This window comes from Pithys albifrons, chromosome 16 (genome assembly GCF_047495875.1).
Source record: "Pithys albifrons albifrons isolate INPA30051 chromosome 16, PitAlb_v1, whole genome shotgun sequence".
In the NCBI taxonomy this organism is placed as follows: domain Eukaryota; kingdom Metazoa; phylum Chordata; class Aves; order Passeriformes; family Thamnophilidae; genus Pithys; species Pithys albifrons.
This window is the reverse complement of record NC_092473.1, coordinates 12,855,157-12,880,144: the sequence shown is the minus strand read 5'-3', so window position 1 is coordinate 12,880,144 and position 24,988 is coordinate 12,855,157. Positions and strand designations below refer to the sequence as shown.

General features: G+C 41.1%; 1 protein-coding gene across 1 annotated transcript in view; it reads right to left on the bottom strand.

Annotated features, from left to right (window-relative positions):
• Positions 1–20,323, bottom strand: part of SDK1 (sidekick cell adhesion molecule 1) — a 391,178-nt gene extending 370,855 nt beyond the window's left edge. Inside the window, exons 1-2 of the mRNA XM_071570864.1 lie at positions 20,290–20,323; positions 18,679–20,033 (exon numbers count right to left, since the gene is read on the bottom strand). Coding sequence (XP_071426965.1) covers positions 18,679–19,138 — 460 coding nt within the window. The 5' untranslated portion in view covers positions 19,139–20,033; positions 20,290–20,323. The remainder of the gene's footprint in view (positions 1–18,678; positions 20,034–20,289) is intronic.
• Between the last annotated feature and the right edge of the window lie 4,665 nt (positions 20,324–24,988).

Sequence of the window (24,988 nt, the reverse complement as noted above, 5' to 3'; positions counted from 1 at the left end):
GAGCAGCATAGGCTCATCAAACCCATGAAACAGAAAAGGATTATGGATAGCAGGTGTCCAAAATACCATCTACTTTAGCAATCTGGTGTACTGGTAGCAACAAAAGCAATTAGACTCTGAACTCAAGAAAATTCTGCCTTTACAGCTCGGGTAGTTAAATAGTGAACAGATTGACAATGGAATCTCTGGAATCTCCCTTACTGAAGTGCTTAAAAAACAGATTAAATAAATATCTGTCAGGAATTGTGTTGGTATAATTGATCCGGCCATAGCCCAGGAGAAAATACTGTTGAACCTTTGAAACCCCTTTCAGCCCCTCTGCTTTTTCCTTCTGAATCACTGAATTGCAGCATCTGCATCATTGTAGTTTACTTAATTTATCTTTTGAAAACACACTCAAAATTAAGCATATTTAATTCAGTCACAAAGCAGCAGATGATCATAAAACGCTCACAGCCTTATGGTGATGGTGGGGAAGACTTAGCCTGGAATAGTGTGACTCCAGCAATGCACAGGGCTCAGAGGCAGGTGTGAGGAGCTGGAAAGGTGTGCTGGTGCCAGGAAACTGTAACTGAGCCAGGAGCTGTGTTTGCCATTGCTGCCACTGATGGAAAAGGACAACAACAGGAGCACTGGCTGCCAATGCTAAGGAAAACTCCTTACCATAGAGCTGATCCCTACTCAGGGCACTGAATGTGAAGCAGCGTCCAGCAGGAGCCAGGGATGGCTGTTCCCAAAGGGAGAGCAAACCAGGGGCCAAGGAGGATCTCAGGGCAGTCCCTCTGCACCCACACACAGCCCCACAAACAAGCACAGCAGGCAGGAGGAGGTGGGGATGGAATCTGCTGACAATCCCAGACAAGGCAGGAGAGAGCAACCAGGGATAGAAGGAAAAGGGTACAGAGCATTGGACACAAATTCAAAAGCACATCCCAGGGCCCAGCCAGGAGAGCAGCCACTTACTATGCAGGGCTGAAGTGGGGCCAGCAGGCAGGGCAGAAAGAAAACAGCAGCCCCTCAGTCCTGAGCTTAAATGGAGCTCCTGGGTCCAAAGAGGAAGGTGTTGGTGGAGGAAATGTCCTCAGGACCCTGAGGGGATGCCCAGCTGACCCTCATACCCAGGGACAGGGCAGGGACGGCCGATGAGCCACAGCCGCTCCCACAGTGGGTTACTCCTAATTAGTGCTAATCCTCCTCACCTGAGGCTTTAACCTCACCTAATGCAGATCAGCTGTGCTAATCAAACCCAGACCAGAGATGTCTGTAAAAAAAAGGGAAGACTCTCTGATTATAGAGACAAAATATGTGATAAAATTTCAGTGATGATCCCAACAGTTTTCATATAAATATTAAATTAATGGCTTAGAAGTACAAGAAATTCTACACACCACTCAAAAATCTTAGACAAAAACTAGAGCAAACAAAGGCAAGCAAGACTAAAAGGAGGTTTTTCATTTACTAAGAATAATTTACATAAACTTTTCATTATGAAAGACCTCAAATGACTGGGAGTTATTTTAATACAAGTGATGATACAACTTAGTAACATAAAGCATGCTTGACTTATCAATAATATCACTTCTCATGTAGTTCAAATTAAGCTTTTGGTGAAGTATCACACTGAATTTGGCCTATAAACAGAGTATTCATTCCATTAGTTTTAATAAAATTGTATGGAGTCATTGCCCAGTGATTTGAGGACGGAACGTAGCTAAATGAAAACCATGATCAAAGCAACCTTCCAAAACCAAGAATAATGAATTCATATTTGGAAATGCTCTTCATTTTCAATTTCTAGCAAAGAAACCCTTAACACCAAGAGTCAGGTCAAACTGTCTAGCTGCCTTTCCCTGGCTTAGCAAGTACCTCTCCTGTTGCTAAGATGGAGAAAAATGTTTGTAAGAAAAGGCAGACGTGTACATGTAACAACACTTAGTTGTTCTAAGTTAAACAGAAAGCACTTAACAATGAAAGCAACTATTTTTAACATATTCTACCATTTCGGATCTAACAAATGTGTGTGTGCTCTACCCAATCCTTTGACAGTTGCTTGAGGCAGTTCAAATCACAGCTCCAGTGTCAGCTGAGAAGAGCTCAGCACTTGAAATTCTCTGAAGTTATTATCAACAAGGAGTAGAAAATGCTGGATGTTTGTCTAGCTGGAATATGTTCAGCTGCACACGTGAGCCAAAGGGTAAGGACCAGATCATGGAAATTCTCACTGGAACCAAATGTATGTGCATTGAGCTCTGCACTGGTACTGCTACATTATCCCAAGTTACCCAAGACAGGTTTGGATTCAGAAGTTATCTCTGCACTGCCCTGGAAAATGGGAGCAGAGGTAGAGCAACAGTTGTAACAGACTAAATTTCAAAAAAAGACAGTATTTCCACCTAAACAGCATCAGGGTGGCAAAAGTAATTTCTTTTCCTAAAGCTGTTTTAGTTCACTTAGTTCAAGCTTTTCATTCATTGGCTCTACACTAGTAAAACCAGCAAAATTTGAATTTATCATCTGATTTTCCTTCATTTCTTAACACAATATTGTGCTTATATGTGGCTAAGCCTTGGCTGAGAGATTAAGGGGCCATTTCCATCAATCTTTTAAACTTGTCTTGTGATTTCTTTTTCTTTCTTGACACTGCTCCACCCTCTTAAGAAAATAATCTTAATTATTCTAAGCTAAATATCTTTTTTTTCTTAATACATATAAAACTACTTAAAATATAAACATATGTTTAAGTGAGCTTTGCTCTTTTTCCCAAGTATTTATCTGTGGTTTTTCCACAAGCCCAAAGAAGTGCTGTGTGAAAAGGAACAAACAGACAATTAGCAGAACCTCCAAGACCTCTTCCAACAGCTGCCTGCTCCCAGCACACTGAACACCCCAGACACTGCTCCAAACTCTTGTAAGCCTCGTGCCATCCAACACACTCATTTTCCCTGCCAATTGTACATTTTTCTGTAATAGTAACTAGGTTGATGTCAAAGAACTGAAAATTATATACCATATGTCACACCAGAAGCAGCTTACGAAGATTAGCATATTTATAAGACAAAAAATGCATTTTAAATAATGCAAATATGAAAAAAAATCTTTTTATTTGTAAAAGCATTTTTTTTTCCCCAAATCAACTTAAAGTATGCTTTTCTACTTCACTTTTACAAGATCAAAGAAATTAAATTCCATCCTGTAGGAAAGATCTTAGAGAGAGTAGTATCTGATATCATGCAAAATGCCAACAATCAATAATTTATCCTTTCAAAGTGTAATTTCAGGCTCTAAACAATAATCCGTTTTGTCCAAGATAAAACAGAGAAGTCAGTCAATCTGAATAGCCCAAAACATTCCAAGTTGAAAATGAAGACTGAACATAGAACTCTTGAGTTTCTGGCTAAAATCCACTATTCTTGACATAAGCCTATTTTTGCACATTTCTGTCTCAATTCATTTAGATAAACTTTTGAAACCAGCACTTTCATAACTTTTTAAAAGCCCATCCAAAAAATCTGAAAGGAGATGATTATTGAAGATGAACAATTAAAAGCAATATGTTTTCAGCAGATGACCGACATGCAAATTAAAATGTTATTAAAACCAAAACTAGTGGACAATTAGCAAGATATGCTTATCGTTATTACGGCCATTAACTCTCAAAGCAGACATAAAGTTGGAATAATATTTGTCTGCCTTCCAGGGACATGATTCTCTACAAAGCTGATGGACTAACATGTACTTCAATGTATTCCACATGAATTTTGTTATATTGCTTTTGTTGATAATGCATAATTTATCTTAGTTAATTTAAGGTAAGTTGGCTTGTCAGAGAAAACTCTATGCTAGTTAAATATATATTTTTGTAGGAAATATTTTTTTTTATGGCAGTTAAATGCCTCCCTGACATCCGATCCCGTCAGATCTCGGAAGCTCAGCAGGGTCAGCCCCGGATTAGTACTTGGATGGGAGATCTCCTGGGAAATGCCGGGTGCTGTAGGTTCTAGTCCTGAGGACTTCACTGTCACTGTCCAAGCTCGCTCGGCCGTGGCAGATGAACCTCAGGACTGAAACGGTGGGGCCAGTTCTGCGCACGCTGAGCCTCACCTAAAATCCACTGCGCAGGGTGGAAGGGCCCACCCACGTGGGGACAGCCCTTCCTAAATCTTAATTTTTTTTTTTTATACAACAATCATCACACAAAAAATAGTTGGAATTCCATGACGGTGTTTTCAAAATGTGAAAACTGACTTAAAATAACTTTAGGTTAATAATCAGAAATAACAAAAAAACATTGTGAAACTCCTTTGAATGATGAGGCCAATTTTCCCCATTACTGTGGCATTCATTTAAAAATCCAAAGCTGCAAGATTTTCAGATCATTAACACTGCCACATGAACTAGTCAATATAATAAAGTCTCCAGTAAACTCTGATCAAACCACTTTCAGAGGTTTGGTTCTTCAGTCTTTATAATTCTCTTCACTTCAACTGAGAGCAATCACACTTTATGATGCACTACTAATAATCTGTAATAGAATTAATCAGGTGGTTTCCAAGGAAGTAAAGCAGCACAGCTAACAGAGTATTTTTGTTGCACAGTTTTTTTAAAGTACTATTCATAGCTAAGAAAGTACTTAAATTTCCCTAATTAACTGTTCAGTAATACAGAAATATGCTAATCAAAATCTATTTTTCTTCTCTTAAAATAAGTCATACTATCAAATAGATACAAGAAGTGAATGAGTGACTGATATTTGCAATTTCAATGCAGTTCTGACACTGTGCAAGAGCTTCACCAGCACTTGCTCCCATTCTTTTGACTTGAATGAGTTTGCAGAGTTTAATTGTTCACAACTTAATAAAAAATTCTGTAGGTGATGCGTGAAGAGAACTGGGATCCAAGACGGTCAAATAGTGATCCAGACACTAAAGAAGATAAATGATGAAGAATTCTTCTGCCATTCTAATCAATCACCTTCACAAGCAACTAGTAAGATTTAAGACTTGGAAGAAATATCTAGTTTTATTAACTAGCTCAGACATGCTCCAGGAGATGACTGAAGGTTATGGCTTTCTTTTACTAACTTGGGGAGCCATCACTGTGCTCTGTGCAACTTGATAAGCAACATTAGTCAAAATGCACTACATTTTTTTTGCTCACTATACACAGGAAGATATGAAATCTCATGTCTTGTCTTTTCCTGGTTCAAACAAAATTTCTGTTTAAAAAATCTCTTGTGGTTTTGATCTTTTCAACAACCTGTTTATTTTCTTAAACCTCTTATATAGAGCTAAAATAGGACATAGAAAGAACAGAACAGCCAAAAAAATCAACAAAAGAAACAACCCACAAAACTAAACCAAAAACATGGAACTCCTTGGCTTTATTAAGAACTGCTATGAAAGTTATATATCCCAAAATCCAAGTATTTCATCATAAATCCTTGCATTTCAACTGACTTTTAACCTGGGAAGTGTATTCCTTCCATTACCAATGGGAGTGAGAGGACAGACTAATTTTGCTGTTCCTGAAACCTGCTGCAACAGACCCTTTTTCACACATAAAATTCCCCACATTTTCTTACATGGAAAAATAAATAAATAAAATCAGAGTGACAGGAAGAACAGTAGAGCAGTTTACACCGTGACATTAAAGAAATTCATTAGTATGAATCTGTATAACTCCAGCAGTACTTATTAATAAACCTTACTGTATACATTCATTCTTCTACCAAAAAAGACTTAAAGCCATCCTAACACAACTGGAGCTTTTAAATGTCTAAAGGAAAACTATCAATACAAATGCTTAAAGCTTATAACCCTTCAGAACTCTTTGAAGTATAAATCACCATGTCAGAGAATGTTTCCAACACATAAGCTTTATAGAACATGGGCTCAAACTAAAATCACATCTTTTTATACATCACGTTCTTGCATTAGTGTAATTACCTTAGTTATCATGTTTAACCAAGTCATACAAATCTTAACCTTCCTTTTTATTATATTAGTTTAGAAGGTCATTAGTTTCCTCCTACCGAAAGGGTTCACTGTAATTAACTTAATAACTTTTGCCAGTTATAAAGATGAGCACTGTATAAAGAAAAATATAAAACCTTTCAGTGCTCAATTAATATTTAATAATATTGCACTGGATTCTTTTTCCCACAAATTTAAAAGCACACTTAAAAAGTGACCAATAGTTGTGACAGACCATCCTTTACCAGGGACTCAGAGAGAAAAGGCTTCAAAGAGCTTGAAACCTGTTGCCTTCAGCTGTTTCCTCAGAGATGGAATGTCTGAAAGCTCCCAACTCTTTGTTTCTGCCAGAACCGCTTCACACTCGCCAATATGAAAAAGCACCACTAAGTAATTGAAAACCCACAAGTGTTCTGCCTCTAACATGATTACATTTCACAATGCAGATTTATGAGATTTGAGATCTCCATTTAAGATCATGCCATTTCATACAGTTTCTCTCAGTCAATCTACAAGGTACAAAATGAAAATGCATTTATAGATGCAGTCGTGTGCTGGTTTGGGCTGAGGAAGAGTCAATTTTCTTCACAGTAGCTGGTAAGGGACAGTGTTTGGGATTTGTGCTGAAAAAAGTGATAATACAGAGGTGATTTTGTTATTGCTGAGCAATACTTGCACTGAGCAAAGGCTTTCTGTGCTTCTCCCAGTGCCCTGCCAGCCAGTGGTCTGGGGATGCTCCAGGGGCTGGGATGGGACACAGCTGGGACAGTGATTCATGCCCAGGGGACATCCCAGCCCATACAGTGTCACACTCAGCATGTGGAGCTGGGCAAGAAGAAGGAAGAGATGAGATGGCATCTGCCTTCCCCAGGTAGCATTAAGTGTGCTGGAGCCCTGCAGGCTGGGCATGGATGCTGAGGGGACAGGGCAATGAATGCCTTGTGCTGCCTGGTTTGCACACACAGCTTTGGCTTCACCTGCTAAACTGTCTTTAGCTCAACCCACAAGTTCATAGAACCATAGAATCATAGAATTGATTGGGTTGGAAAAGACCTCCGAGACCATCAAGTCCAACCCCTGGTCCAACTCCAGTCCCTTTACCAGATCATGGCACTCAGTGCCATGGCCAATCTCAGTTGAAAAACCTCCAGGGATGGGGAATCCACCCCCTCTCTAGGCAGCCCATTCCAGTGCCTGAGCACTCTCTCTGTAAAGAATTTTTTTCTGATATTCAACTTAAATTTCCCCTGGTAGAGCTTGAGCCCGTGCCCCATTGTCTTATTGCTGAGTGCCTGTTCTCTCACTTTTACTCTTCCAATTCTCTTCCCCATCCCACTGGTGGGGGAGCAGAGTGAGTGGCTGTGTGGTGCTTAAATTGCCAGCTGGGCTTAAACCCTAACAAGTCATAAACACAAATTATGCTTAGAAATCTGAAATTCAATGATACATGCATTTAAATCACAAAAATATTCTGTCTTCAAAAATCAGAAGAGTAACAGAACTTCTGACCAGCATCAGAAATTGGACTTCAGAAGCCTTGAACACACTGAAGGCTTCAAAACCCCTCAATGTATCAATCACTACAGACAGTTCTTCATATGTACAGTGTATTCTCCTTGCCAACTTACTACGTGAGCTCTGAATAGCTGTGTCTGGTGCTCTGTTTGCCTTGATGCAGCAGCTAAACAAGCAGGAAAACACAGTTTTTTCAGCATGTAGCCACTTCTCCAGAATTTCAAGATAACTGAGCCTGCTGGATGCCTGGAAGAGTGACTGAGAGCTGCAAATATGTATGAAGTGACATTTGCCTTTCACTCAGAATGTAAGATTTGACTGAATTATGAAAAAGCCGTATCTGGCAACTCCAGTACTGGTTTGAGGAGCTTTTCAGTCAAGAACAGCACAATAGCTGGTCTCGTGCTAAATCACACAATAGCAAGTATTTTCTGTCTTTCCTCAGTTATATAGAGGATACATTATCTATCTATCTATCTATCTATCTATCTATCTATCTATCTATCTATCTATCCATCTATCTATCCATCTATCTATCTGTATCTCCACTGTTCTTGTCACATGTTAAAAGTTCCAGCAGAACTCTTCTGGTAAACCCACAGATATGGATCTTAATGAGATGAGTGACAAGGAGATGCACTGCACGTGCCCAACACCAACACTCACTAATTGCTTATAAAAATGTGCAATATGCCATAATTTACCAAAGCACTAATGCCTAATCACTTCATGCTGCAATGCATTCCAAGTAAACATGAGTAATTATGCCATTAATTTTAATAAAGTGACAGCTAACACTTACTCCACTCTAGTGAACATTTGCACAAAAGTTGGTTTAACAGTATTTATAATGTCCAGCAGCTCCACAGAAAGACATGTAGAACATTAAGATTTTTTTTAAGATTTGTTCCTACATCTAAGAACATTTGTTCATGTAAAGTGTGGAAATACAAAATCATTCAGCCCTTTATTTTTAACATAAAACATGAAAACTTTAACCTCATTTGTCAATGATATGGATGAAAAGTATCCATCTCTGCCCATGGCATCACCATAGTCCAACTGCAGGGCCACCTTGTCTTTTCTAACTGGCTGTTGCACTGTTGGTTTGGGGTTTTTTTAATAGTGGAGCTCAACAATTTGAAAATACCAAAAATTACATTTCTGATTCTACATGGATTTCCATTAACAGAATTAATAAGATTTTCACTCTGAATTTGCACAGGCACAGCTGTTGACACTGCAGTTCTAGTGACACCAGCACACTGTAAATATATGTCTGTTCAGGTTTGGGGAGCACAAGACACAGCTACAGCCAGTATAGAAAAGCTGAAAATTACACTCACAAGGAACCTGAGCAGGATTGACAAGGCATCATCTTAATTATGTTGCATTTACATACTGAATGTAACGCTGAATTACCAGCACTTAAAACTTTTGAGCTTGACATGAGTGCCATTAACTCAGAATTCTCAACTGAAGAGTCAGAAAAATATGCTTAAATATTTGACCCATTAAATGCTAATAACAAATCATATATAATTAATTAAATCTGAGTAAGATTGCCATCAACACTAGCATAGAGGAACTTGAAATAAAGACGTTAGGTACTACAGAAACAACTTCAAGAAGAGTTTTCAAAACACAAATCTTGCTTTCTTATTCACTGCTGCTTCAAACTTGTGGTTAAATGGGAGATTTACCCTGAGAGTCACTTGAAATTTTTCTGTTAATGGTTTCATTAAAAAATAGCATCACTGGCCTATATTTTGTAATTGAATTAAGGTAGAGTCAATTGACCTATTCTCCCATTTCCATGAACAGAAACACCTAAAAGTGAAATTTTAGCCTTGTTTTATGGATATTGGCCACCAGCATGATTAGGCTCTGTGAACAGGAAACACCTTCTCTCTCAGTCTACAAATTTCATGAATATATAAAATAGGTATTCTTTTGAAAAGGAAAAAAAAACCCACACTGACCTCTCAGTAGTTCTTAAAAGCTAAGAATCTAGAATTCTAGTTCCAAGAGAGAAGATAACACAGAACTTTAAAAAAGAAGTTTAAGATAAAAAGCAAATAATATTCCTTCTGGTTAAAATACAGTATTTTAGAAAATTATGGTTGCACATGCCAATGTAGGAAATTAATTCAACAATAATCTACATATTTTTCTTCATTTAAGACACATCAGAAGTTGCTCATAAGTAGCTAATTATGTTTATAAAACCAAAAGAAATTCTAAAGAGAAATGGGAAATTAGTTGATTGTGTTTACCTTAAGATCTGGTGGTTTAGATAGCATGTATTAAAATGATTTTTAAAAATAACTTCAGGTACTCCATTATCAAAAACAAATCTGCTTCTTGGCAATAAAAATAGCAAAAGGTGAAACACAGGAGTTACTATTTTTGATCTCTTGCCTCTTACTCTTATCTAACATCTAAAAAGATGCTGGGATAATCTCCCATTAAACAATCCTCCTGCTCATCTGTTTGGAACAAGCACAGTGAAAGCTCTGCCTCACACAACCCAAGTGTCCTGGAAAAGCTACTCCTGTACAGTTGGAGGATAAAACGGAATCTGTTCCACATTCCCTGTGTGGAATCAGAGCCTTTAGGCCATTACCTCCCTTTTTTTACTAAGGGAAGGCATTACTGGTGGTACAACAGCAAGAGGAGCACTGATCACAGGGCAGAGGGACACTGTGGTAGAGGCTCCACCAACCTGAGCCAAAGGGATAAAGCAAAGGGAGGACAAGAGTGAGACACACAGATGGACACCCACAGGAACAGTGGGACAGTCCTCACCATGGCACGACACGGTTTCCAGGGCATTGCCAGCTAAGCTACTGTCAAAAGTTCTTCTATGCATCATAGGATGAAACAAAAGTGCCCAAGTGTTTCTCCTAAACCACAGGCAGAAAGCCCAGGGCTGCTGGTTTGCAAATGTTTCAGTAGCATGACAGGTCAGAACCTAAATTTGTTGAACATCTTGATCCTGAAGGAAAGAAAATGAACAATCTGCAAGGAAAATCTGCTGTGCCTCTACGCTCACAGATTCAAGAGGACTTAAAATTACACTTGTCAAACACACATTTAGAAAAGCTGATGGAGAACTCCCCTTGCCTCCTCCCACCACTCCAACAGACAGCACTGCGTCACTCGCCGTGTGTTTCATAGAATCATAGAATGGATTGGGTTGGAAAAGACCTCCGAGACCATCAAGTCCAACCCTTGGTCCAACTCCAGTCCCTTTACCAGATCATGGCACTCAGTGCCACGGCCAATCTCAGTTTAAAAACCTCCAGGGATGGGGAATCCACCCCCTCTCTGGGCAGCCCATTCCAATCCCTGAGCACTCTCTCTGCAAAGAATTTTTTTCTGATCTCCAATTTCCCCTGGCAGAGCTTGAGCCCATCGTGCCCCCTTGTCCCATTGCTGAGTGCCTGGGAGAAGAGACAGACGCCCACCTGGCTATAACTTCCCTTCAGGTAGTTCCAGACAGTGCTGAGGTCACCTCTGAGCCTCCTCTTCCCCAGGCTAAACATCCCCAGCTCCCTCAGCTTCTCCCCACAGCACTTGTGCTCCAGTCCCTTCACCAGCCTTGTTGCTCTTCTCTGGACCTGCTCCAGCCCCTCAATCTCTTTCCTGAACTGAACACACTCCAATAAATGTGTCACCTTTGAACTGCAGCTATGGCACAGCACCACATACTTCTTTCCCAATCTCACATACCTTTCAGTTATTTCAGAACTGTTTGGTCATGAGTGGCCTTTGCACTTCTTGACAGATAAGAAAAATAAAAAAGAACCATTCACTTCCCAGTATGGAAGGAAGACAGCAGTGATGGCATTAGCACTGACTCTCTATTTAACACAAATGTTGGGTGACAAACCACCACCAGTTTAACCAACTGCATTTTTTCTAAGTGTTTAAACATTTGAAATACTTGCATTAAAGTTCCGTTATTTTCTTAGCACCTTCCTTTAAAAGGCAGCATTGCTAAGGAGTCGATTTCCTATGAACTCAATGCCAAAACCACATATCAAAGCCACAACATTCTCGGCTAATAAATATACAAAGTCTGACAAATATGAATCTGAGGATGAAAGCAGTGTCTACCAGATCTTCTGACTGTGCAATAATGAGTTACAAACTTCAATTTCAGCCTGGAATCAATGCAGGACCATTTTGGCAACACGTACTGGGGTTGTGTATCATTATTCTCTACTTTCTGGTCTGAGAGGGCTATACCGAACAAATTATTTTTTAGATAACATGTTAGACCTCGGAGTTTATTAGAAAAATATATGGCTTATGGCTTAAAAGACCATAAAGTGGTTTAAAGAGACTTAAGGGACAGTGATTTATCTACCAGAATCAACTTTCTCTTCAGGCTGCTGCAACAGAGCATGGAAATGTGAAAAACGGGATTAAGAAATCAAGTTATCTGTATAAAAAACACAAATACTTTATTGTTTATCAAAAATGACACTTCAAAAGTTTTCTGGATGGTGTGATGTAAGACTGTACAATCCACTTCCACATTTTGTGTAAAGTGGTGTTAGAGACTTCCTTTAATCAGAGTTTTTGGAGCTCACATCACCCTTTTTGCCTGCTGAATCCATGTATTAGATACAAACACTAAAAAGGAACACCAGTAGCATTTGCTTTGTAAACTAAAAACTTCCTTTTTCAAAGAAAAAATGTCATTCCTATTATAAGCCTACAGAATTGAGATCTCAGGGGGTTAAGGGGAATATTCATATTACTTAACTTTAGCACTGACCTTACAAGCTCAGGTTAGGAAGTCTCCACCTGACAGAGGGAGAAACTCACTGAAAGGGTCTTTCAGAGAAAAAACCCTAAAGTTAACTCTTCTAAACCACCTCACTAACCTGTTTTCTGCCCAGGAACAGCAGCCTACACATATTTGTAAGAAGTCAGGCAGTGCACATTCCCCTGTGTTTTGTCAGAGTCTGAAAACTCTCTAACCATTTGAACTGATGTGATGGTGCCCCCCAGGGTCGTGCCCCCTGCCATGATTCCCATCACCTCCTTTGCACTGTCCCTGCTGCTGCTGGGGTGCCCCCAGTCTGAGCTGGTTCAGGGAGCTCAACAGCTGAACATTCACTGTAAAAACACTCCCCTTAAACAGCTTGGATCTACACTTTTAGTATTAGTGAGGGTGCTGTTTCTATTACACTTCAGGGGCATTTCACAGAGAAAACATATGATTAGCAACAGACCAGTATATATTCTAGAAATAGCTTTGTTATTTCTCATAGAGAGGATAGAACAAAAGGTAACTCTCAGTAAACCTAAAATACTAATGCCCAAGCTACCATATTGTACAAATCCCATGCATGTCTAGAAGTTAAGAATCTGTAAAATGAGCAGCTCCTACAAAACCAGTCATATATAAGTTTATTAAAGGTAATTAAGTTACTGTGCATGGCTCCTCCCCTCAGCCATGTCACCCCTTGAACTCAGACCTGCAAGTGCTACAGGAACCAAGTCCTCCAGCACCTCTTTGAAGTTCCAGGGCTGCAACATCTCAAAGACCATGAAAAGGAACTGGAAAGTTTTACTTTACTGCGTGGGCAGATGTAACTCCAGAACCCCCAACTTCTTTGGGAACAGCCCTTTCATGGAGTTACATTTCTGTTCTGCACGAGCTGCACGGATGGTGAAGGGTCATCTTTGAGGCACGTGGAGTGAGGAGTCTTTATTCACTAGAAAATACTCACTTGATAGTCAGAAATAGAAACCAAATCTCACCAATTACTTACTGTCCAGCTGTAATAACTGTAAGTGGTCTAATCCAATGCCAGGCTATAGCTGCTAAGAGTTCTTCCTTTAGTTCACACAAAAGTCTTCTTGTGCTGAATTTCAAAGATTTAAAGCAAATGAAAGATGGAGCCAAGCACTGACAAGACAACAAAACACTGAAAAACTGATCACTGAGCAGCTTTCAGTCTCAGTTCTAACATAGACAGCAAAATAGTAAGCATCAATTTAAACTTAATCATAATCTACATGCATAAAGAATTGACATTAAAGATGCAAAAGTTACCTTAATTCTGGCATTTTGTAATCTCTGCACACATCGTATAAAAATTGTCCTAGTTATATGATAAAACTTCAAGAAAACACGATTTTGAGAATACCAACAAATCATCAATTTGTTCTTTCAAATCTGTTTAAATACATATTATGTATGTACATATGCAGAGGGAGGAAGAAAGGTCTATTTCAGTAATGAACTCAGCATGAACAAGGTTTTCCTCCATGATGAGTCTAATTGCCTCTAGTCAGCCCACAGATTCATTACAGCAAAAAGGTCCCAGTGAACCAAATAACTAGTCCATTCAGAATGTGATGTTCAGGTAAAGGTGTATAGAAAGTTGTTAAATGCATGAAAATTTTTTCTTTGAATCAAGAAAGTGTTTCAGACTTGTATGTCTGTGGTGGGGTGATAAGACAATTAAAAAAATCCCTCTGAGACACACAAAAGCCCAAGCCCTTCACTTAACAGCCTCCTAATAATTCACTTTAAGATAGTTGATAAATATTTCTGTAGTTTTTTTAATCAATCATTAAAATATTAGACAATATTTGCCTTTGTTATTCAATATATATGACTATGCACAGAGGTGACAGAACTTTCTAGAACAACCTTTCAAAGACTATGAGCCATGGACACAGATTTGCCTTCTGTTCCTCTTAAGTGATGTGAAAGCCACACAGCACAACTGGCACAGCCTCCCCCTCCACAGCCAGGTCATTCCTGCTCTGAGGACCTCCTGGGGAAGTGTGGGAGCAATGTTGATAAACACCTCAGGAATGGCACCCTCAAGAAACCCTCTGAAACACTGTGTTTAAAATGTTCATAGATAATAATCTCTTTGAACTTGCTTGGAGAAGTCTTGAGAATACATAATTTTCCAGCAAAACATAAACATATCAAGCAAACCAAGAGTTACCACAGTAGAGAGACTCAGAAGTCGCATGATCTGGCCACAGAAAACTCCAATTCTCTCCACCCCATTGCTATTTAGACTGGGCTTCTCTCTACTCTGCCAAATCAATACTATAATTATTATAATTATATACACAAAATTCACCTGTTTAAAAACTTACACATTAAAATAGTCATCTAAAGAAAGGAAACACAAGAGATGAATCCAATACAGAATAATAAGTTTCCAATAAACATTATCAAAATCTTCGGAATTAGAAATGCTTCATTCTACATTTAATTCAAAATGCTTTTCACTCTCCAGTAAGTATTGCCCCCACATTTCACCATCTCTCCATCCTTCCAACAACCAAATACTCTGTGCAAGTTCTTTATCATCTCTGCACCTAATGCAGTTTGATATTTGCTTGAAAATGCTTCTTACACTAAGCTTATTTATAATACACCAGATCAAATATTTGAATTAAGTAAGTTGGGCCCTGGAAACATTTTCCTCTGTCTACCACGCCATGGCTTCTGTCAAAGCCATTGGCATCAATACCACCTTAAATGTATATCCAGGTATGTGTAGAATTCTGAATCACAGATTTGATTAAGTAGCATAAAAAGATTACACTTCCATTGTTGTTATGCTAAGAAAAATCAGACAAGCTCCTCATTCTTAATATTTAAAGATACCAGGCTCCTGCTGGAGAAGCTTAAAGCTTTGCACTGCTTTTATCTATTTTAAAATCTTTCTGAACAACAGCCATCAATGCAAAGAAATACATTTTCTAAGTATTCTTTCATTCCTCAACAAAAGACAGGCATCAGGAAGGTACTTAAATCCATTAAGATGCATGTAGAGTAGCCTCTAGCAACTTCCAACCTATTTAAATAAGCAGAATTTTTCTATTTCCATACAAATATTCCAGTAGTTTAGTAAACATTTTGTAGCTCAGTAGGCATCAGTGTTTGTTAATCTCATACATAAGGCATAAATTCCAGCCCTGCGAGGGCTCTGTGTGCTCGCAGGGCTCTGCCTGGGCATGTGCACCACTGGGCCAGATGTCTCTGGGGATGAGGATGTTCCTCTAAGCACAGGAATCAGTTGCTGTGTCCAAATGATTCACTTCTACCAGCACCTCGCGAATTCTAATTTGATAATTATAGTGATTATCAATTAGCATCTCATCACTATTTGATGACACACAGTGACTTGAGGCTAACTAGCATCTAATACTCACATTTAACAAAAATGCCATGGAAAGAGGGCTGGTGGCACAGGCCAGCAGGCATGAAGAGCTGAGTAAACAAAGAATTGTGCAACAGTTTCCAGACTCTTACAGGTTCATTTTCCTGCCAAGCTCCTGCTCAGAGACATCAGGTGGGACACACCCCCAGCTCGAGAGGCCATCACAGGAATGGGAACGCCATTCCCAACTGTGCACATGGAACAGGCCACAACCTTTGCCATCCCTCCATCTCTTCCACACAGGAAGTCACTCCCATAGCGAAAAGATCTGCTCTAAAAACACTAAGGTTTGAAAAGAATCCTTTATTACTCATGGCAACAAACCACTTTATGTTTCGTACTAATTAAATTCACTTTGAAAAGGTAAAAGAAATCAAATAATTTCTTATATGGAGTTATGTAACACAACTACAGAACACAGAAAAGCTGAAGGGCTAAGTACAAAATGAATTTACAAGTGGTTTTATCTACAGTTCACCTCTAGATCAGCTTTCACTTGGATGACCATTCAAGTCTGGAAAATACTCAACCAACCTGTTGCAGTTGAAACTCTTTTCTTCCACTCACCTCACAGTAGAAGATACTTAATCTCAACCAATTTATCTGACCTGTTTCATATGAACTGAGCCCCTGCCTTTCAGTATGCCTGAAATATTTCTTATTTCTTTAATGCTGAAATAGTTATTTTAGAAACATTAGCTGGTTATAGCACAGTATTATGATTCATTCAAAACAGCCACGGCCCATATATTTAAAATGTTCATTTTTTCATCATATAAAAAGATTGGAGTCATGTAATTCTCTCATGCATATGACCACATCATTCCATTAGAAACTTCTGTGGCTGTAGCAGAATTTCCATTTTCATGAAGGACTTTTATAAAAACTGTCATCTTCTCGCTAAAGTAAATTTTTGCATAAAAATGATGAATGTCTTAGAATCCATTAGAATTCAGAGTGCAAAAAGAACCATAAGGTATAAATTAATACAAATGTTGTGAAATCCCAACAGAAGGACTCTGCATGAAGACCGCCATGCTGGTTTATGGGTCAAAGAACTCTTAGGAGGACTAACTGTAATTTGTATCTTCTGCATTATATAAAAATTAAAATTTACTTTGTTTCTGCATTGTGTCATTGTTTTATCTTTCATTATTCATGTCTTCTAAACTCCCTACTTCTATCTGCACCAGTATTTCTCAGAAATGAGGTATCTCATTCTCTTCACCTCCCCTCCCCCTCTTAAATATTGAGGGAAAACTAACTCAGTGTTAGGACTTTTTTTTAGGATAGATTGTAAACACTACACACCTCCCTGAGATACACAGTACCTGCAATTGATACTGCTTCAAATGCCAAGTAATCTAAAATAATGTTATTGAAAAATTACTCCCTGCTATGGGCTAAACAAAAGGTTCAGTTCACTTTGTAATCCAGTAAGATGACTAGTTTACTACTAAACCATAGAAAACTGTTCTTACTTGGCATCTGATTCTCGAATCACTGGCACTTAAAGCTATCTTTTATGATTTTTTTTTATCTTCAATGTAAACAGCAAGAATAGCCAGCATTTATCTTCCAAAATGAAGCACCATATTGGCATCTCTCAACAACAACTACCAAAAGAAAAAACCAAAAAGTGACGTGAATTTAAAATTGCAGAGATAATTATGTCAGGTATGGCTTGTTTTGGGATAACAGTACCCTGTTAGGGCTTGCAGGCCTCAGCAGAGGTAATTTGAGAATAGCAATGACAGCATAAACAAAGCACTGAGAAAGGTTTATGAGGGTGGAGTCCATATAACACACTGGATTAAATCTCTTCTGTATCCTGCGGCTCCAAAGTTTTGGAGGATGCAGCAGTAAACCCCGAGCACACAAAGTGCAGCAGACTTGGCTTACAACCCCTCTTCCTCAACACACCAGCCCCATCCAGTTATTAAAACTGAATGCACCGTTGTTCCCTAAGAAATACTTGAAAACAAAGAACTAAAACACAAAGACCATTCCCTTTCATGGAGTATTAACTTCCGCTTTTAATAACCAACTCCTGGTCCCACACGACACAGCTCTGCATTGTCCAGCACACCCCACTTCAGCCAGACAATGCACACAGCAATAAAACTCAACCCGGCAAAGAAAGTGAAAGCTGCGTTTGTTCAGCGTGTTATTTGGCGCAGCCAACTGTAATGCTTCTGCCTGCCATTTATTGTTTACTCTGTCAAAGGATTATTAAGAATTAGGCTACATTTGGCAATTTTTTTGAGAAGGGAATTTACATGCGAAGTGACTGACACTTGATATTTAGAGTCTATTGGTCGACTCTGACCCTTCCTTTACAAGTGACTCATTTGACTGCAAGGATCTCTGATGTGGAAATGCTCAGATACGAATCAATTGCAGTTTTTGTCTCGGGTAAATGTTACTTGGCAATCCAAAAGAAATGAACAATGCTGAGACCCAGGTTCACATAGAATAGTGCTCATATGTTTAGAGAATTCCTTTTACATGCCCGATTTAGTTCTAGTCGGAGGATTTATGACTCCCCTTCTCCTAATAACTTATCTCAGTGCAGAGTGTTTTTAAACACACACACACAGAGACACACACACAGAGGCACAACCAGCAGTTAACTCTTTTGCTGCCTGAAAGAACAGTACAGATGTATTTAAGTAAATAAAAAAAGCAGATTTGGTCCCGATGGGGCTTTTGATTCTCTGTGGGAGGTTGGGATAGGGGAAGGATAGGACGAGAAAGGGAGAAAAACATGTAGATACAGTTTGCAAATCCCTGTTCCATAAAGAAACGATTGTGTGTGAGAAACGACCATTCCCACATGAAATCAGCCCAGTGCGAATTCTGCAGTTTACCTCTGATAAGGATAAAAGTAAAAGGGTTTCTCTGTGCCCGAGCGAGATTCCCTTCCTCTTAGAAGGCAGATGCATCATTTCTATAAAAAATGTCTCTAGCCCTACCTTGTGCCAGTGCTTGCAACATGTGGAGCTGAAGCAACAGAAACGCCCACCATCCCCGACAGAAGATGAAACAGAAGTTTAACTTTATCATCATTCCGCCTCGCCTGCTATTCCTCCGGGCAATAATTTCGCGATCCACCTTCCTTTCAACCGCTATTGCTTCACTGCTCCCCATCGGATCCGACTGGCCGCCACTCCTGGTAGCGCTGTGGTCATTGCTCATTCCGCCCCGCCGGGCCGGGCTCCCCGCCGTGGGTCGGGAGCCTGTGCCCCGCAGTTCGGGGGGAACCGAAGCCCCCACTTGCCGGGAACGGCGGGCTCTTTGATTTGTGCTCACTCTGCCTGCGAGCCCAGGGCTGCGCTCCCTGTGCCTCCCGCTATGACAGTCGCCACCTAAGTCAATGTTTCTTGTGGAGGTATTGATTGCACCAAAACAACCAGTCAGAAATGTGAAACACATGTTTCTCTGCACTGTCACATCCGATGCCTTCAGCAGAGAGGGAGTAAGTTTATAGGCGTCAGTGTTTCAATAAATCCAGATCCTTCAGCACATCGGAAACAGGAACAGGGAGAGAGACTGATCCATCGCAGCCACCAGCAGGCAATCCAAAGAGAACCTCTCATACCGCAACGGTGATGGAAACTGTTTCCCCCGTGATTTTTAGGAAGCGTGGTGAGTTTTCCAGCCTGTGTCCCATTCTCCTGTAAAAACCCTCCGATGGAAGTGGTAAATTCTCGCAGAAGGAAAAAAAACAAAGAGCGTCAAGGAAAAAAATACTAATTGAAAGTATCTCGTTATTCCTTTCGCTAAGGATTTATTTCAGACAATTTCAAGATTAGCCATGCAGACAGAGTAGTCTCCAGATATCCCCGCAAAGCTCTGCATAGTTTATATTAATCCGATTTTCCTTGGGATACAAATCTCTACCGTCAACAGAAAGGTTTGAAGGGTCCTCGAGCAGGTAAATTGAGCAGCTCTGGCTGTGATTCCAGCTCGCTGTGCAGTCAGTCAGCCACAGGCCAGTGCTGGTGTCACTTGAACTCTCACGTTCAGCCGGAGGTTGGCAAAACCTCAGTTGATCCTGTCTCCCTCCTCGGAGCCTGGTGCCGATCTCTTCCTTGCAGGGAGACCACGACAAAAATCACCTCTAAGGCGGAAAGCGCTTTTTATCAGGCCAGTTGTGGATGCAGCAAGGAAACAAACCCTCCGCTGGACAGTGTCTGGGGCGGGGGGGAGCGAAAATCTCCCGAAACAAACAGCAACAAGGTGAAATCCTTCCAGCTCTGCGAGCTCTCCGTGCTGATGCAGCCCAGGGCTCCCGGCTCTTCCTCCGAGCCGCTCTCCCTCACAGGCGCTGTAAACACAAGGGGGAAAGCGCGATCACAACAGCGGCGGCGGCGGCAATAAAACCCAACCGAAAAAAAAAAAAAAAGGAAAGAAAGCGCTGGAGGTTTTACATTTGAACAATGCATCGGGTATTGTTTCAGTCCCGCCTTCCGCAGAGGGAAAAACTTTCGTGGGAGACTCCCGCCCCCCCTCACCTTGTTAGAAAAAGAGAGTAGTTATAAAAGAAGTGCACGCAGGATAAAGGGGAGTTAAAAACAAAGCACCTAAGCGCCAAGTTGATCAAACACAAGCCCCGCCGGCTCTCCCCCCGCCCCCGAGGGCCGCCTCAACTTTTCTCGCCGCCTCGGGCGCGCCCCCCCCGCGCCCCCGCCATCCCCCCGCGCCGTCCCCGCCCCGCGTCCCGGACCCCCGCACCTCCCTCCGAGCCGGCAGCGGCGCTGCTGCCGCACCGCACGGCTCCCGCACGGCTCTCCCGCCCACAGCGCCCCAGCCCACCTTCCCCTGACCTACACCTCCGCCGCGGGGCCGTGTGCGGGGTTGGGGGACATACACGCACGCGGGGGTGCGCGGGGGGAAAGCCGCTGGATCGCGAGATGTGTGTGCGTGTGTATCTGTGTGTGCATCTGTGCATCTGTACGTGTCGGGACTGGGCGGTGGGAGCCGGGGGGCGCATTTCAGTACAGGCTCCACGGCCGCAGGAGAGGGGACACAAACACACAATCACACACACACACACAAACACGCACACGCTCCCCCATCCCCGCACGCGCCGCCAGCGCGGCGGGACCCGCTGCCCCCTCCCCGCCCATTGGGAAGCGGGTGCGCGCGCAAGAGGCGGGAGCGACGCTGTCCCGCGGCCCCTGCGCGCGCCGGCCTGAGGGGACGAGGCACCCTGTCCCTGTCCCCATTCCCGTCCCTGTCTCCATTCCCGCCCCTGTCCCCATCTCCATTCCCATCCCCGTGCCCGCGCTCCCGGCGGGCGCTCCGCCTCGTCCCCGCGCCCACAGCGCCCCCTGCGGCCGCAGCGCAGGCAGGGACGGGCAGGGACAGGCAGGGACAGGCAGGGCCGCCGCTGCCTCTTCCCGCTCGCGAGCAGCAGGAATGTCGTGACAGGGCCAGGGAGCCCCGAGGGCCGAGCTGACCCCCCTGCTCTGTGCGGGGCTGCCGCGCTCCCAGCGCCGGTGCCCTGAGAGGGGAGAGAGGGCTGCAGGTTGATGGAGCCAAAGTTGGAGGTTGGAGCAGGTCGCGCTCCTTCTGCCTTCCTGCCAGGAATGTGTGATATCGAGCCGTGCGGCACACAAGGTACATCATCACATCAAACACAAGGTCATTTTTCCTGTTACTGACAGCTGAGTGTCGGACTTAGGTGTGTTGTCCAAGAGAGCACCTTTTTCTCAAGCACTTTTAGTTTCGTAGCATCAAAAAAGGAAAATGTCTTCACTGCACCTCAGCACATGGGAACAGCATTCCCTGGTTCCCTGACAGTGTGTCCTCTGCCCAGCACTCACCCCTCACCTTCTCTGGCTAAGCCATGGAATCCACCAGCATCCAAAGCTGCTGGGCAGCTTTTCCTCCCGACCCTCCTTTTGTATCTCACAGGTACATCTTGTCTGCCAGACTCTCCCACCTGCGCCAGTCCCTGCTGCTGCCAGTAGCCAACAGGTTATTAAGTTTTATAACATCCATTTTCTGCCCTCCCTTCATCCCTGTGTGTGTGCTAGCTTGTTCTTCAAGAAGTTGCTGGACTTAAATCCCTCTGTTCTGGCACCTTTTTCTGGTAACTAAGAGATATGAGCTGTATTCACCAGCTGCCTCTGCCTTGTGGTAAATAGAGTGAAAACAGCAATTCTGTTGAGCCTCTCACGTCACACTTTCCTTTTTTTGTGTATAGACCACATGAATAATTATCAGTGCATATCAGGACCCAGAGTTTATGATTTTCCCTTCAATACGTCCGTTTTGAGAACAATGCAAACTGAACCCAGATTGTTTTCAGCTGCGTTCAGGACTGACCTCAAGGAAGTAACAGTCTGTTTGTAACTCCCATTGCACCATTAATAGCAGTTAATTTACTGCAGCATGAAGAGATTTTTTATTTAACCAGTAATTTTGGGTGGGACTGATTTGCCTTAACTGAAAACGGAAAATATATTTAATTATGTATTGGGTGGTTGTTGGTTGTTTTAAGTACCGTTAACAAAAGAGCTGCTCATGGAGATTTTAGTTTAAGATTTCAAATTCAGTTTGATATCCAAGAAGCTCCTTGGTGCTTCCTCATAAGTTCTAAGGGAGATGATTTACAGGAGTTATGATATTATTGTCTAAAGTCTGCTAAAAGAGTAATTGTCAATCCAAGATGCTATGAAGGAGAAATACTAATTTCTGTAACCTCATTTAATTTTAGGGGAAGTTTGTTTCATCTTGGAATTAATACATTTTCCTTGTAGCACTTTAAATCTGTTCAATGTGCCAACATAAGAATAGGAAGTGAACCTATTTTCACCATTCAGGCCTTCCTTTTCAAATTATTTCAATATTTAAATATGATGGGGTTTATTGTGCCAACTCTACAGTTGGGTGAAACGTTTGCAGTTTGTTATTTCCTTATTTTTAGCAATAAGCATGTCCCTTTGGTGTGCCTCCAAGGACAACATTCATAGTTAGATTTTTTCTATCTACCTTGATTACAATAAATGTACTTAATATTGGTCATCAGGAAAAAAACCCTGAAATCCTGTTATCTAGATTAGTAAAAGCATTTTACCCATTTACTGCTTATTCTCCCATTAAACTTATACCAGGAATATTACTAGAAGAACAGCTCTCCCATCCCAAAAAAGCAGAATAGTGGTTAAAAAAAAAAAGGAAATAAAGAAGGGGATGAGTTTTGAGGAATTTTAAAAGTAAGTGAAAGAACGAAAGAAGCAATGTAGTCAGTTTCATTTAAAGGTGGAAAAAGGCAGTGAAAAGTTTTTCTTCAATGAGTGTTGTGTTTTGAAATTAAGTGTAAACACGGTGGAATAGTGACACAAATGAGAAAGGAATAGAAGGCTTCACTACTCAGGCCACTTAATGAAAGGCAGCCTTCTAGCCAAGAAAATGTAGTCATGAAACTACTTCCTCAGGAAAATCTAGCCCAGGTTGGCTTTTACAAGACTTTGCATCTTCAAACACAACTTATTGACTCTCTAATATTTGGAATTACCTAAATTCCTATGGCAGAGCAGACTCATAGTAAATGCTTTTTTCTTTCTTTTTTTTTTTTTTTTTTTGGTGAGAGATGCAGCAGGTTGTTTGGCTCTAATGCAGTCTCTGGTTCTTGCAGTCATTGATGGGTAGTACCCAAGTGGGGTCTAGATTATACCAAATGTGAAGCTTTTCTAGCCAGGTAATTGCTATGCTTTGCTTGTCTGTTTTAATCCTGTAAGCCAAGTAATTATCTTGCATTCTCTTTTATTAAAAACCCCACCAAATTAATCAGTGATTTTTTTTTTTTTATTATGTGGTATTTTCTACCAGTGCAGTTTCATGGATGATGACTTACACTACCTGAAAAATAACTGGTAAAGAAAAAAACCCTTACCAAAACCTTTGAAAATTAAGTGGTGAGAGATATGAACACTGTAACAGGCAAAATCATAATATACTATTGCAACATAAAAGGAAATACTCTAATAAGGTTTTCATCATAAGTAATGTAGAACAATTAATATTTTTGATTACTTTGATAAAAAGTATGGATCTTGTCAGTACCCTGAATACAGTTTCATAGTTAGTTCCTACGCTTCCATTTTTCTTCACTCAAAAGCTTAAAGTGCAAAACTCATCCAGGATATTTTATTGACTACCACAGGGTTGTCCCAGAAGGGTTTGATATTGCCTTTCACTTTCTCCCAAGAGGGACAGTGCTTTAGAAAACAATGAGTATGTGAGCAGAAAGTAACTTACTTTCAAATGGAATGGGTTTTCAGCATATAAATGACCCTGAATGCACTGAACTATTGGGAGGGGGCTAAAATCCTCCCTAATGAGGGTATATTCCCAAGGGACTCTAGTCAGCTGCTTTGCTTTTATTATGCTTCTATGTCAATAATAAACATTGGAAGAAAAGAAAAAAAACCCCATTACATAGCTGGAAGTCACAGGGGAGACATTAGATGATGACTTCACCACACTTCTGGAAGTATCTTCTGCAGGAAATGCTGTTGCAAGAACAAGAATAGTTCCCATTAAATTTTACTGGGCTTAAATAACTTAATATGGTGTCAGTTTATAAAGCCCCAAAACAAACAGAATGACAAATTTTTGTTGCCTCCATGTGGTTTGAATTTACATAAAAGAAATTAGAATTAGATTTATGTACCTCTTAGGTCTGATTTTAAATTCAGAAATGCGAGCAAATTCAGAGTTAAATTCCTTCGCTTGCTGCTTAATATGATTGTGCTTAGGAGTTTGGGAACAGATGAGGTACAGATCTGAGGCACAGTGGTACAAGTTGAGGGCAGAGTGAATATATTGAAATGTTTCATGGCTTTTATGAGCCTAAGAAGGACCCTGCTAGAGCTGTAGCACAGCTGTGCTTGTGCTCAAATACACTTACACTGATGGAGCCGATGTCTGTACAGTCAGGCCCAGGGGCTGGCAGGGCTTCGGAATTATCCCATCTCCTGTATTATCCCAAGGTAACAATAGGCTTTCCCATTTAGCCATCAGAAGACATTCACAATGACCCAGCCATGTTGCCCTGCTGTGTTTTATGGAGTCGAGAGTTAGCAAAGTAACATAAAGGATCAGGACAACAGGTTCTGCGGTTTTGAAATGTAGACGTTTGAAAACATTCTTAGAGACTCCCAGAGGAGGTCCAGAGGGGCTGTAATGATTCTGCTCCAGCCAAGTTGGGCTAGAATGGAGAGAGAGACCTTATTGTAAGAAGTCTGTGTCTTCAAACACCAGCGGCTCTGG